Below are 14,604 nucleotides of genomic sequence, written 5' to 3'. Positions count from 1 at the left end.
CTAAGCTTAGCATACAATAGTACACATAATATAACTATATCTATGGAATAATACAAAAATAAACATTAACAAGTAGAACAGACTAAATATTATGACAAAATTTCTAGAAGTTGTTCTGTGTCTGTGTAATTCAGTGTCACTAAGTATTCTGACAACATCTTACTACATTTTTTATACCTTAAACTATAGAAACTCAGTACTTTGTTAAGCCTATTATATAGAAGAGGTCCTAAAAACACGTAAAAACGCTTAGTAAAGGCATGTCTGATTTGAGGCTTTATGCAAACTAAGTCCTTCCTTCTCTTGTCCGAAGGCAGAGGGTCAAAAGGAAGTGCAGTATGCTGGTGTAGCACTATGTTTAAAATAAATAATTGCCGCACTGTAAGCACATCGCATGCTGTGTAGAGTTGGTGCGTAGGAAATCGAAAAGGGCGGAAGGTAGCGACCTTAAGAATTGCTCTTTGAGCACGTTCTAATGGGAGTAAAATTGTTTTAGCTGCACCGCCCCAAGAAGTTATGCAATATGTAAGAATAGATTGACACAAAGCTAAATAAACCTGTTTTATTACTTTGTAGTCGGCAATATTACGTAAATTTTTAAATACATATATTAATTTGCGTACTCTCGTACATAGTAACTCGATATGTTTACGGAAATTTAGATTTGAGTCAATCGTAACACCTAGATATTTTACTTGGTCAGCTTTGGCTAAAGTGGGGCAAGAGCATGCATTGTCAGCATACGTGCAGTTAATATGTGCGTGAATGTTTAGGTTACTAAGTGGTATGTTATTGTTTCTAATTGTAAATAAAACGTAATTGGTTTTATCTGCGTTTAATGTTAGGAGGTGATTCTGGAGACACTTAGTCACAACGTCAAAACCATTTTGAGCAATATCATACACCTCAGCTCTTGACTTGCCTGAAAACAATAGAGCAGTGTCATCCGCATATGACATTATAACTCCATTTTGGAGCGAAAGGCTGCATAGCTCATTTATGTAGATCAAAAATAATGTGGGCCCCAAAATGCTACCCTGTGGAATGCCAAAACAGCTATTTTTAAGATCAGAACTGATATACTGACCTATTTTTACACATTGATAACGATCGCTGAGATAGTCAGAAAATAGTAAGAGTTGTTTACCTCTTATCCCAAGTGATTCAAGCTTGTGCAAAAGTAATGAACAAGAAATAGTGTCGAAGGCCTTGGCAAGGTCTAGAAAGATCCCTATTGTGTGCATACCATTATCTAGGTTAGTAGTGATATAGTTAGTCAAATTATGGACTGCTTGGCTGGTTGATTTTTTAGCCCTAAAACCAAACTGACTATCTGATAATAGTCTGTTATCTTCTAAATATTTAATCAATCTAGTGTTAATAATTTTTTCTAGAATTTTTGAGAGGCCTGTTAACACTGAGATGGGTCTGTAGTTATTTACACTTGTTTTATCTCCAGATTTAAATACAGGTGTGATCACTGCTTTTTTAAGTTGTTTTGGAAATATACCTTTTGATAAGCAAAGTTGGAAGATGTGGGTTAGAGGAGGGGCAAGCAGGTATTTAAATGTTTTAAGAACATTATTAGGTATGTCATCCCACCCAGTGGCACACGCATTCTTAAGCCCGCTTATAATTCTGACTACTTCATTAACGTCGGTATCAAATAAAACAAAAGAATTTAGTTTGGAAGGCGTCGCGGTCGAGTTGGGTTGAGAAATGGTACTTGGGTAAAGTGTTTTTTCAGCCAAGTTTTTACCAACGTTAATAAAGAAATCGTTTGCTTTATTTATTGCTTCATTTGGGTTGATATCTGCCAATAATATGTCAAACGGAGGTTCGGATTTTTTTGATCGAAATGTATGAGATTTTACAAACTTCCACAGAAGTTTATTATTTTTTCCAGCTTTCTGTAATTCATTTTGTCGTACTGATTTTTAATTTTTCAAAAGATTATTACAAAGTTCCGATACCTTTTATAAGTTATTGAAAGTGCTTTGTCATCAGGATCTAGTTTCAATTTTGGTGGAGTCTGTCTCTATTCCTTATACATCGAACGAGACCAGGGGTGATCCAAGGTTTAATGCAACTGTACTTTCTAGGCATTGTCTTAGCAAACGTATTTTTCTTTATCGCAGATTGTAATAAATTTCCGAAGTAATTTAAAGAACTATTTGCATCGTCTGAATTATAAACTGGGTCGAGATCAAAACCGCGAATGTCATTCTCAAGATTAGTCATATTAATTCTAGTGTAGCTACGCATGCAGTTTTTTCTAGGTGAACTTATTTGTAATGTTAGTAAAACAGCCTGATGGTCGGTAAGCGTAGAATTAGTAACTAGTGTTTTGGATGGATTTTTTGACTTAATAAAGATGTGGTCCAAACATGAGCCACTCTGATGCGTGGGATGGTAGTGAGCTGGAAGAAGTCCATGAAATGCGCAAATATTCAGATAATTATGAATATTACCATCAATTTTCCCGGAAGCAATGTTAATGTTAATATCGCCCAAAAGTATTATGTTTTTGAAGGATGTTAAACTTTTCAAATTTGTGTCGAGTGACTCTAAGAATCTATCTATGTTTTGAGAAGGAGGCCTGTAAATGGCTATGACTACCGTGTCGGGAATGATTTTAATTATTAAACAATTACTATCCAGAGTAACTGGTTCTTCTTTTACAGTTCTTAAATTATTCTTGATGTATACTACTAAACCATCGTTCTGGTTTATGTTTATGTCACTTCTGTAGTAGTAATAACCGTCAAGAGATGGTAAGTTATCCTTCTGTTTTGACAGCCAACACTCTGTTAAGACAATAATATCGCAGCTTACGTCGAGATCCTGTAACAACACTTCAAAACCGTTCATATTTCGAGTTATGCTGCGAATATTCTGTGTTAGTAAGGTTAGTGCTTTGTCATCAGAAGGAAGAAGTTGTTTACAATCCTCAACATTACATACTTTAGACTCTGACACAGAAAAACTATCTAGATCGCAAATTAGCTGAGTTGTCATGACACTTACAAAAGAAAAATAAACTAAAATATAAACTACCTATTTATCTGCTAATTAACTAAAGTGTTCGGTGACGCTCTTAGGCGCCTTCATAGTCTATCGAGTTAATATAATTCATTTCTGCATGTTTACGGGCAGGGCAACTTACATCACCAGTTGGATGGTCACATTTCCTCTTGAAGCGTTTACACGATGCGCATAGAGGGTGGAAGGTTTGTTACTGCATTCCTTGGAGGAGTGTCCGCTATCTCCACAGTGGCTGCAGGTAGGATTGGTTTCCGGCAGAACTTGGCTGCGTGTCCAAATTGTTGGCAATTGAAGCACCTGGTGACGATAGTGAAATCTCTCACCGGGCATGATGTCCAATTGATGAAAATTCGGCTTTGGTCAATGATAACCTTTCTTATGCTAGCCGGTAGTTCCAGGATGTAGTTACAAGTAGAAAGGTCTCTCTTACCCGATTTATGGCTTAATTTGATGCACTCTAAGAAGGACTCGCGAGTTAAGTTTGGCAACTTATCTGATAGATTCTGCTCGTAAATACATTCAAAGACCTCTTTTTCAGTAAGAGCGACGGGGACACCAATAACAGCAATCCTGGGACGGCGTTTGGAGGGTTCTTCTATTTTAAGGCCAGATGAAACTATTTTATCCGAACTTTTAAGTTTCTCAATATCGCCTATGTTTTCGGTGCTAATCAAAACGCCCCATTTTCACTTTTTTATGCCACGAACTTGCAGCTTCAGTTGTTCTGGGGAGATGATCTTTTGAACAAGAGACTTGGTGTCGTCACTTGTCTGGGTTTTATCGCTGGGATAGATGGCGACTGATTTCAAGTTCGCAGGACGGACGATGTCGCTACCCTTTTTAACCATGCCAGCATAAGAAGTATTTTCTGGCGGGTTAAGTTTTGCTTCTACAAGCTCTCTGAACTGCTGGAGTGAGTTCCCAACATTCTGCTGATCCTGGAGGTGCTGGATTGTAGTATGGGCCTGGATAGTTTTTGCCTTCAATGATTGGTATAAGACCGCCATCTGAGATGTCCCATTTTGGACCTTACGGCAAAGAGTGGAGACACGAAGCTTCTGTTCAGAGTTCATTTTGCCTTCGACAATGGTGCAGACTTCATTCAGGATAGTATCTATAGATACTAACCAACTCTGTATCTCCGAGGTACTGATGACTTTAGTTGGCTGTTCATTCTCCGTAGGTGCTGGTGGGTTTGAGGCGCTAGGGGGTGGCGGTTGGGTAGGTGTCGGTGGAGGACTTCTCTGGAGTAATTGGCTACGACCAAACGGGCTCGCTTCGGAAGTAGACATACTACCGAAAAACACTATTTATAGATATCGATAGATCTATTTAGTACATGTTGTTAAAGTTCATATATCCGTTACAAATCACACGCGACACAGATTTTATGCTGGCGGAGCAAAAATATATTTATTTGTTGTAATTGTTTATTTCATTTTACTCAAACAGAACACACGTCCGCTTAGTCTCGCGACGCGTAAGCGATCCCCTTGATACACGTTTTCGTTTATTACCATAGACAATTCAAATACTGTCACTTTGTTTAACCCTAGGTATTCTATTCACGAGTCCAATTTTGTTACCAGAAAATACAATGTCATGTAAACCAAGTTTACGTGAGGGAAATAATAAATTCCTTGTCAAACAGTTAATGTTGAACCATTTTATGTTTACGAACTGAACTTTACTCGTGTTTCTCTTGGGGACTTATTAACTGTCATGAGACACGCAACTTTGACGTTGACTTTTCATTAAATATTTGACATTTGACGTTGACGTTTCGGTAAAATGTCTTTGTAACTCCTTTGTAGCTTTTCTGTTGTTTATGGTTTGAATCGGGAATTTGAAATGCCATGTATGATGTCGTCTTACATTCTTGGGTCGAGTGAGATTCAAATCAGATATTGCGTTCAATTAAACGTTCACCCATATCCAGACTTTAATTTCTTAAACTACACTAATTCACATATTTTTAAAATTAGAGTTCATTAATACAGCACCCACATTGAGAACCTTTTTTTAGAAAATCGGTTATATAATGACTCCGTAATTTCACGAACTCTTCTAAATTAGAAAATGAGCTCAAAAATGGCAAGTCAACCTACCAAAGAAAATAGCTTATCTAATGAACGAAAACCACCCGTTGATTCAACCCTTTCTAAATTAGTCGTCTAACATTTAGTACGTTAATTAATCGACTTTCAACTGAACCCGGATTTTGGTTAATTAGGGGGTTAAAACAACCCCTTTTGAGACATCAATGAATGAAACTGTGGACAGAATTATCATTTAATACTGTGAATAGTGACCGTTTTAATGATTTATGGGAAAGGCCGGATTAGCCAACTTGTTGCATTAAATTCCGTATTTTCAGCTACTGAAAAGACCCTCTTTTGGTTGTCATAAGTTTGAAATGTTTTTCCAAATTGACGTTTTGCATTCACGCGTGACGCATTCATACATAAAACCTATTTGGGTTTGTAATATTGGTTATGTGATATTTATTGTCCCTCTAAGGATTACTTGCTGATTCCTCGCGGGTTCCTCTGCATCCCAGGAGTCCTTCTTTCCGTAATTGTATAAATACACTCTTTTGCAAAAAAAACGGGCACCTATGCGAAATCTCAGTTTTAAGGACTTTACTTGTATTTCAAAGGGTTTTAATGATTGTAATATGTTTCTAGCATCAAAAGAGTTAGCCGAGCATGCGTGAGAGTGTATTCTAAATTTGAATTTTGTACAATTGCTAACAAATTGGTTAAACCTTGTTTTGGACTAATTGCTGGCAGAAAGTTCGTCGGTGTTTTGAAAAGTTTTTGAAGTGATTTTCAGGAAAATGATAATGCAGTTTTAATTAATAATTAATGTACTTTTTTGTTAGATCAAAACATTTTTGAAAAACTATGCGTATTGGATAAAATTCACCTGCTCTAAATGGGCTATACTGATGATTGATGGCAATGTTAAGAGTTTCGGTATTTTAGTGTAAAGCGTTCTATTGTTTAGATATTGTACCCACGTGTTTTAAAATATCGCTTTTTCATAAATAAGCACTATTTAGAAGAGTATCAGTACTTTGAGCTGCGACAAAACCAATTTAAAGTAAGCAGTGCCCATCACAACTCGCCTCCTATCGGACTTTGACATTTTTAAAAGTCATGAAATTTTACAAAATACAGAAAATAGCGCATAGACTGTGAGCACGAGGTCTTAAGGTCTCGTAATCACTGATTTTTAAACAACCTCGTCTCTTGGGAAACTCCGTAGACCTCTGAAGATCTATGAGTCTGAGCGTTCAAATAGCGTGTTTTCATCCCACGGACATTTTATTAAATAAACTTGCCTACACCAAGATTTTCTGGCCTCTGCAGCACTTTCCTGCTTGAATCATAACAATAATTGGCTCTCTGCTCATTTCTTAAGAAACATACGTTTGGGCAATAATTTTGAATTCTTGACTCCCTTTCAGCTAAATCGTCGTTTAGTAAACCGATACCTATGGAGTTATCGAGAGCTTCAACGAGGCAATAATTTGACTTTTTAGATAGCTTTAACCCTCCTCATCATTTTTCATGTGGTTAATTTTAACATTTATCACAAAGTTTGGTATTTTATAAATGTCAAAGTCCGATAGGAGGCGAGTTGTGATCGGCACTGCTTACTTTAAATTGGTTTTGTCGCAGCCAAAGGTACTGATACTCTTCTAAATGGTGCTTATTTATGAAAAAGCGATATTTTAAAACACGTGGGTACAATATCTAAACAATAGAACGCTTTACACTAAAATACCGAAACTCTTAACATTGCCATCAATCATCAGTATAGCCCATTTAGAGCAGGTGAATTTTATCCAATACGCATAGTTTTTCAAAAATGTTTTGATCTAACAAAAAAGTACATTAATTATTAATTAAAACTGCATTATCATTTTCCTGAAAATCACTTCAAAAACTTTTCAAAACACCGACGAACTTTCTGCCAGCAATTAGTCCAAAACAAGGTTTAACCAATTTCTTAGCAATTGTACAAAATTCAAATTTAGAATACACTCTCACGCATGCTCGGCTAACTCTTTTGATGCTAGAAACATATTACAATCATTAAAACCCTTTGAAATACACGTAAAGTCCTTAAAACTAAGATTTCGCATAGGTGCCCGTTTTTTTTGCAAAAGAGTTTATATCCTTAGTTACTCGGGGATAGTCGTTCTTTCCAAGATTTTTTTCAAATCAGTTCAGTCGTTCCAACACCGTTGGTGTTACAAAAAAAAAATGTTTCCTCTTTATTATACTAGTATAGATAGAAACAAAAAGACTATGATTTTCTTTCTTATATTTCTACACCACCATAAGTACAAAACTGCACTATGAACAAATCTATCATTTTATCTTAACCACAGTGAAGATAAGTCCTTCTCCCACCAGCTATAACCGTCTTAAAACTCCTCAACTTTATCGACCATCCATTTGCCAAAGCAAAGTGCACCAGCGGCCCCTAAACTCAGTCACAGTCATATAATAGCTATCGTTAAACGCGGTTATGTCTGTCCGTATCGTTAGAGTAACTAGCGTGAAGATATTAAGAGAAATATGGCGTAGTTTATTTTCTATGTTCGGGTTGAGCGGTTATTGAATAGTATTTTTGTTTTATGTATGTAGCTCTGTAACTAAAAGTAGACAAGTTAATTTAAAGCCACTGATGAATTAGAAACTGATACAATTTATAGAAATTTAAAAGGTAAGCGTTCAACTAAAAAAAATACATTTAAATCGATTCATCCGTTTAAGAATTACGGTACTACAGGCGATCAAACTAGCCCAAATAACGAAATCATAACAAGTTCTTCCGTATTTCGGAAGGCACGATAAACTGTAGGTCCCTAAGGTGGTCAAAAGCCAGTAAGTCTGACAACCAGTCTTACCAAGTACCCAGTGTTGATTAAGAGGTCAGATATACAGTCGCTCCTTATAAAACACTGGTACTCAGCTGTATTCGGGAGACTAGAACCAACATAGTTGGGAAAAAGCTAGCCAGATGATGAGCTTGCGTGATCGCACTATACAACAAAATTGTTGTAGCATGGAGAATAAAATTACTATCTTTCCTTACTCCGTGTGTTGCAGCTTTACAAATGTGATGGAGGGCTATCAAATAAAACAAATGATTGTGACAGAGCAGAATGTGCGCAATAAATTCAAAATATAGTCGTGGTGGCCTAGTGGGTAAAGAACCAACCTCTCGAGTATGAGGGTGTGGGTTCGATTCCAGGTCAGGCAATTACCAATGCAACTTTTCTAAGTTTGGTACTTTCTAAGGATGTCTTGGACACCAATGACTAATTAAAGACGAAGGAAAACATCTCAAGGAAACCTGGATTATAATGTCTGATATCACCGACCCGCATTGAGCTAGCTTGATGAATAATGCTCAATCCTTCTCCATGTGAGAGGAGGCCGCAGCCCAGCAGTGGGACGATAAAAAGGCAAATGATGATAATGATGAGTTTCTTGCGTGATCGCATAGTCGCTATAAAACAGAACTGTAGTTGCCTCACAAAAGTGATGTACGGCTATCAAATAAAACAAATGATTGTGACAGAGCAGAATGTGCGCAATAAATTCAATGTAATCTACATCATGTATCTGTTTAATTCCCAAAACACGAGAACGCTTTAATTAATTAGTTCTACCAAGCAATTACTTGCGCTTTGTGGAATATCTTTCTATAAGTATTGAGATATCGGGTCACGAATTCGATTTGTTTTTAGGCCAAATTTTCATATATTTGTGATATGGTGAAAAATAACTTCCACCTGGGGCTCACTGAAGACATTTCGTTATGTTTAAAATTCAGAGCTTTTTGAATTCGTAAACTTTTATTAAACTCCTAGAGTTCGAATATTAAAGGTTTATGTACTTATAAGTGACTCTCGTTGCGATATTAATTGACACCTGTGTGTCAATACTCTGAATCATATTTTATCAGTTTCAATACAAAAGTCGAATAAACCATTTATAAAATTCCACACAATTAATATTATGTGCTTTATCATCAAGTTCCAGTTACCTTTTATTTACTATCAAACCTTTGTCACAATTAATTACATTATTGAAATATTTGCATAATGAATCATGTTGAAATTCAATATCATTGAAACGGTCACATAGCTCGTAGAACAAATTAATTTAACAAATTGCCTCTTGATGATATATTATCATGGCTACATGAAGAGGAAAAATATCCCAAATTTTAATGTAGATTACATGGGTGGCAAAACTCATCACCATCATTAGGATCATTTTTGAAAATTGCCAAACACAAAGAAAATATCTAACAGTCCCCTACGCCGTAATGACCCAACCCCCATTATGACTTCCGTTGCAAAAATGGCCCCATTTTATTTTCCTTTCTTCCCTAACGTCGACATGTTCAAAACAATTACTTCGGATCACCAAAAATTCACACCATAGGACCCGTAATAATAGACTCCAAAGCTCCCATAACGAATTCAGATCCATTCACCGCGGAAACCAAATTGCTCAATTTAAATAAATACTCTTTTTTCACAGATGGCGCAAAATCCTGGCTGCCAACGAACAAAATGAGAGCAATTCAAATAAAAATGCAAACTTAAAAAAGAAAGATGGATTTAAAAATAATATTGACGACATTAACAATGTCGATAATATGCGAACTATGTCATTCAACAGATGTTTATAGTAATACCTCAATATCAAAATTAGATAGCATAACAAATTTAGATATTAAAACAAAAAGAGATAACAAATCCGACAATGTTTTCGAGATCGAAGAGTATATAATGAATACAACACTTAACAAAGACAATGAAGAAATACAAGATAGTGATAATAGCACAGAGATTTATGAAGACGATGAAATTGAGACTCCTTGTGTTGGAGAGCCTGAGTACTGTAATTTGACCAGACAGCAGTACTATGATATGCTGATCGAATACATATTTCCTCAGCCTTATGAGTGGGTGTTAATAGCTACTCATGCTATAGTATTTGTGATTGGATTGATAGGGAATGCGTTAGTGTGTATAGCGGTGTATAGAAATCACTCGATGAGGACTGTGACGAACTATTTCATCGTTAACTTGGCCGTGGCGGATTTTATGGTGATTCTCATTTGTTTGCCTCCCACCGTGCTGTGGGATGTGACGCAGACTTGGTTCTTCGGGACTGCTATGTGCAGAATTGTGCTCTATTTCCAGGTGAGTTGAGTTCAGTTTTGTTTGTCTTGTGTCGTTAATGAATTGGTTTTGTGTTTGGTTGCCAAAATTTTATTGATTTGTTTATTTTGACCAATCATAAGATTGAATTATTTAATGCACAATCCCTTTATTATAAACGAAAAGTCTTTGCATATAAATGTTTCAATCTACAAAAAACAACTAGGTATGGTTTGTTAGACTAACAACTATTGTAAGAGACAGAAAAACAAACGACTTCAAAAATAACACTCATTAATTATTTCTTCGTAAGAATCTGCGAAGGATGTGTTAATGAAACTTCCTCTGCAAATCGGTTCATCGCGTTTTTCAATATCCGTTGGGCTAAAAATAAGATCTTCGTATCCTCAGAAAACATCTCTGAATCAAGAAAAAAAGATCATAAGTACAATAAACAGGGTGTGTCATACCTAATCACATTAAATCCTATCGCATATACTTTATGATATTCTACGGCTAATTGTAAAAAAAATAACCTAATCCATTCAGTGGTTTAGCCACAGGAGTCATTTTTCGTTTTTATCATTTACAACATCATGTCTAATGCGGAGACAAAGTTAGGAGAGTACTCGATAAGTATATCGAATATTTTGACCAGTTAACAGCTGTCAGTTTTCAAGGGAGAATTTCAGTTGTTTGTAATGACTCTTATTTTAATATAGTGTTCTAATTTTCGCACTATTTTATTCTATTTACTTTGAAAAATGCATTTTTTTGTGTTAATCGACATATATTAATTGGCATATTAGCGTATTTAATTTAATGTGATTAGGTACGACACACCCGATATTTTCACACTATTTTCTTACATGTACATACATACATATATATCTAATATAAAGACATAATGGATAGACAGACGGACGAACTAATTACATCCTGTGTAGTATTTTATTTAATAGCTAGCTTTGTTTTTGTTTTCATAGTAACTAACTACAGTTTCATGTTTATCGTTTCTTTTCATTTACTTTTCTTCATAGATTTTCTAGACTAGTGCATTGAATTTCTTTGCAATTAATAACTCTTGTCAAATCAAATTAACTGTTTTCATATTTAGCCCTTTTTTATGCAAGAAGATCCCCAAATAATCATAGTATATTCTGCTTCCCAAAAAATACTCGTCAGGTCAAATTTTAAACAAACAACATAATTTTTCGCTCAGGAATACTACTGAACCACAGTTTAAATATATCTTTACCGTGACTGAACGCAGACTAATATGTTTGGATAACAAAATTATGTCTATTTTACTGGAATTATTTTACTGCAAAAACATTTTAACTAACTCAAAACTTTTAACTGAATCAACCTCCCATATGATAAAAAATAGTCACCGATCCCGTAACTAACCAAACAAGCTTTAGTTACCCAATTCCTCACTAACTTAATTACAAGCTTCCGATAGCTAAACTCATCTTACCTCCTAACTGATACTTTAACTGATAGATAGCATCGTATCAAGTACGATGTACCATTTATCAACGATATCAATCATTGAAGCTGGCTATTAATTTCCGTACGAACCATGGAGAATGAAATGAAAGGAGATGTCATAAATCGATGCAAAATCTCCTATGAGAGAAGTGCGCTGAAATACGCGTGTTCGAGGGACGAGGAACGTTACTAGCTCAGCCCTTACACGCTTTCTTAATACCAGACCTTTATATTTAAAATAAAATTACCATTAATTATAATTAATCATTGATTTATTTTATTTAAAATAAAATTACCATTAATTATATTTAATCATTGATTTATTTTATTTCTCATCATCAAAATTATACAAGTTTTTTTTATATACAAGTTGCTTTAAACATAGAGACTGGGGTCTGAAGTAGTTTAGTCCTGTATTACAGAACACCAGGCTTACCCTCTGTCGAAATAAAAATCTTAAAACTATTGTGATCAAATTATGAGAAAAACTGGCATGACTTTGACAAATGTTGATACATTGGTTTTGATTTGAACCCGAATGCCTCGTTAGTTCTAGTAACTGATCACACCTACCATACGTTACGTTGACCTACAAGAGGCGCTTGACCTACATTCCTTATGGCATCTCCTCTATCATTCCTTCCTCTATCGTACGGACCCTCTGGCTGACACTTTAAATCGTTACCATGTAGATATATGGACGATATTTACGGGAATAATTGATTGGATCCAAAAAGGCTTGAAATATCTACTGGTAAAAGGATCTAGTGAAAGGAACTATTTTGAATAAATACATAGATAACCCTATTGCTTACTATTTTTTTTCTATTACTTCAAGGATTATTTATAATATTTATATGTATCTGAATACAATTCTTTACATAGTAAGTAGCGTAAATCATTGTAGACAACTGTCATGATAGGGTTGACAATTGACTAGGGATACAGAATGGTTCGAAAGAGTTACAGCAACCCTGGTACACAAAAGGCTTCAGAAGGAACATGGTGGGTTTTAGTCAGTAAGTCTGACACTCCCTTCCGCTATGCCCACAACAAGACCACTTGATTCTATGATAGCCACCTAAAAAAAGTGCGTATGATACGAAGAGCTTTTGAAACATTTATAAGGATAATTTGTAGCTTTATTTAAATAAATATTCAGTCAAAATACCGATAAATATTTAATGTCACATAAATTCCTTTGTCGCTGGTTGTTTCATCAGGTATTTCAATTTCCTAGAAGTTTAATTTTTGCGGGTTCTGAATACATTTTGGTTTTTGATTACCCGTATCGGCTGAACCGATGAATTTCGTACGAAATTAAAATATTAAACTTTAGCAAATTTTAATTAATAAAGTTTTTGTTTACCACAATTTGGAGGTAATTTATAATGAGCCGAATATATTCTGGGTTATAATTATGATAATGGCTCTTTTTGTGCCTCATGATTTAGTTACTTAAAAATATAGTAAATTTTATTAATCATTTATCCCCAAAAATGTTCTCTTTGTAACGTATTCTCCTAAAAAGTGGACACAAAAGGTTTTTGGTTTAAAAAATATGTGAATATTTTTTGTTAATTGTTATTTTCTTTAATTTAAGTTTGTATATAGTGTTACTGTAAATATTTCATGAATACAGTATGAGATACATTAATATTTCAATTAATTTCTTAATGGCTCCCGGCTCGGCTAGGCGTTGTTGTTACGACTGGATTTATTTTTATTCAGACCTCAAAGTGTGTCTTTAAAAATGGTAGTCTTTTTTGGCAGGCTTACACCACAAAATCAATTGAAACATATCGTGATTAAACAATTTATTCTGTTGCTTAAATTAAAATCATAAGGCTGAAAATCTGTACATTTTGAACATCAAATAAAACACAGAAAGGTAATCCTTAAAACGCTCTCCCTTCACCGATGTTCAGAAATATTGTCAACCCTAAATATGTCCTAACATAAATAGAACACAAGTGCACAATATCCCATAAATTCTTCCATTTGCTGTTATAGCGAACACATTCCTTAAACGAGATGCCATCAGAAATACTTCATGGTGAAAATAGAGCCAAGTTCTACCCGATATAACTTAATTGTTAGTTTAATCAAATGATGTAGTACAAAAACATGATTTTTGAAAGCAATGTTATTTTTCAGTAACTACAGCTCCTTAAAGTTATTAATTTTGTTATCGTAAAATATTTGTAAATCATTTTTGGTTTTATGCAACAAAATAGGCTAGAATCAGAGTCAAAAAATAAGCATTTGTTTAACGTAGAGGTGTATGACATAATGATCTAATTAAATTATTTTATTTTATCATCCACTCAAATTATGGTCTCAATTATTAATTTGCTATGTTATAAAGTTCAATTAACATACAAATACTGAGAAGTTTCCCATAAACCAAACCAAAAGTAACGCTGTATTAAAATATTCCATCTACCGTTCTTAGCGATCAAGACTTGGCGCTACGACTACCGTGCACCCAACGTATTAACACTTCGCTCCTCGCGAATAATGTGGTGTAAATTCAATTTAACATTATTTGGCACGGATAATGGATTCCAGGCATGCATTGTAGCGCACAAGTATCTAACATGGAGAACAAAATGAACAGCGGAGATGCCATAACATTGTGTTGCTGGGGAGTTTGTTGCGCCACTTCTTCTTCCCAGCAAAAACACGTAGGAAGTGGTGAAGGGTGGGCGTTTTGGGGGTTGTCTTTTGTAATATTTTTACGTTCGAAAAGTGCTGTTTAGCAGCCAAAGAATAAATGGACGTAGTTATGCAGAAACGTTCCAACCCACTGTACGCGTAAATGCTTATATCTCAAATTCAAGTTGAATTATATCTCAAATTCAAGT

General features: G+C 35.0%; 1 protein-coding gene across 1 annotated transcript in view; it reads left to right on the top strand.

Moving 5' to 3' along the window:
- LOC110376614 (orexin/Hypocretin receptor type 1) overlaps positions 1 to 14,604 on the top strand; it is a 123,943-nt gene that overhangs the window by 74,240 nt on the left and 35,099 nt on the right. Inside the window, exon 2 of the mRNA XM_064041539.1 lies at positions 9,618 to 10,285. Coding sequence (XP_063897609.1) covers positions 9,692 to 10,285 — 594 coding nt within the window. The 5' untranslated portion in view covers positions 9,618 to 9,691. The remainder of the gene's footprint in view (positions 1 to 9,617; positions 10,286 to 14,604) is intronic.

The sequence above is a fragment of the Helicoverpa armigera genome, chromosome 25 (assembly GCF_030705265.1).
Source record: "Helicoverpa armigera isolate CAAS_96S chromosome 25, ASM3070526v1, whole genome shotgun sequence".
Taxonomy (NCBI): domain Eukaryota; kingdom Metazoa; phylum Arthropoda; class Insecta; order Lepidoptera; family Noctuidae; genus Helicoverpa; species Helicoverpa armigera.
This window is presented reverse-complemented; position numbering and strand designations above follow the sequence as displayed.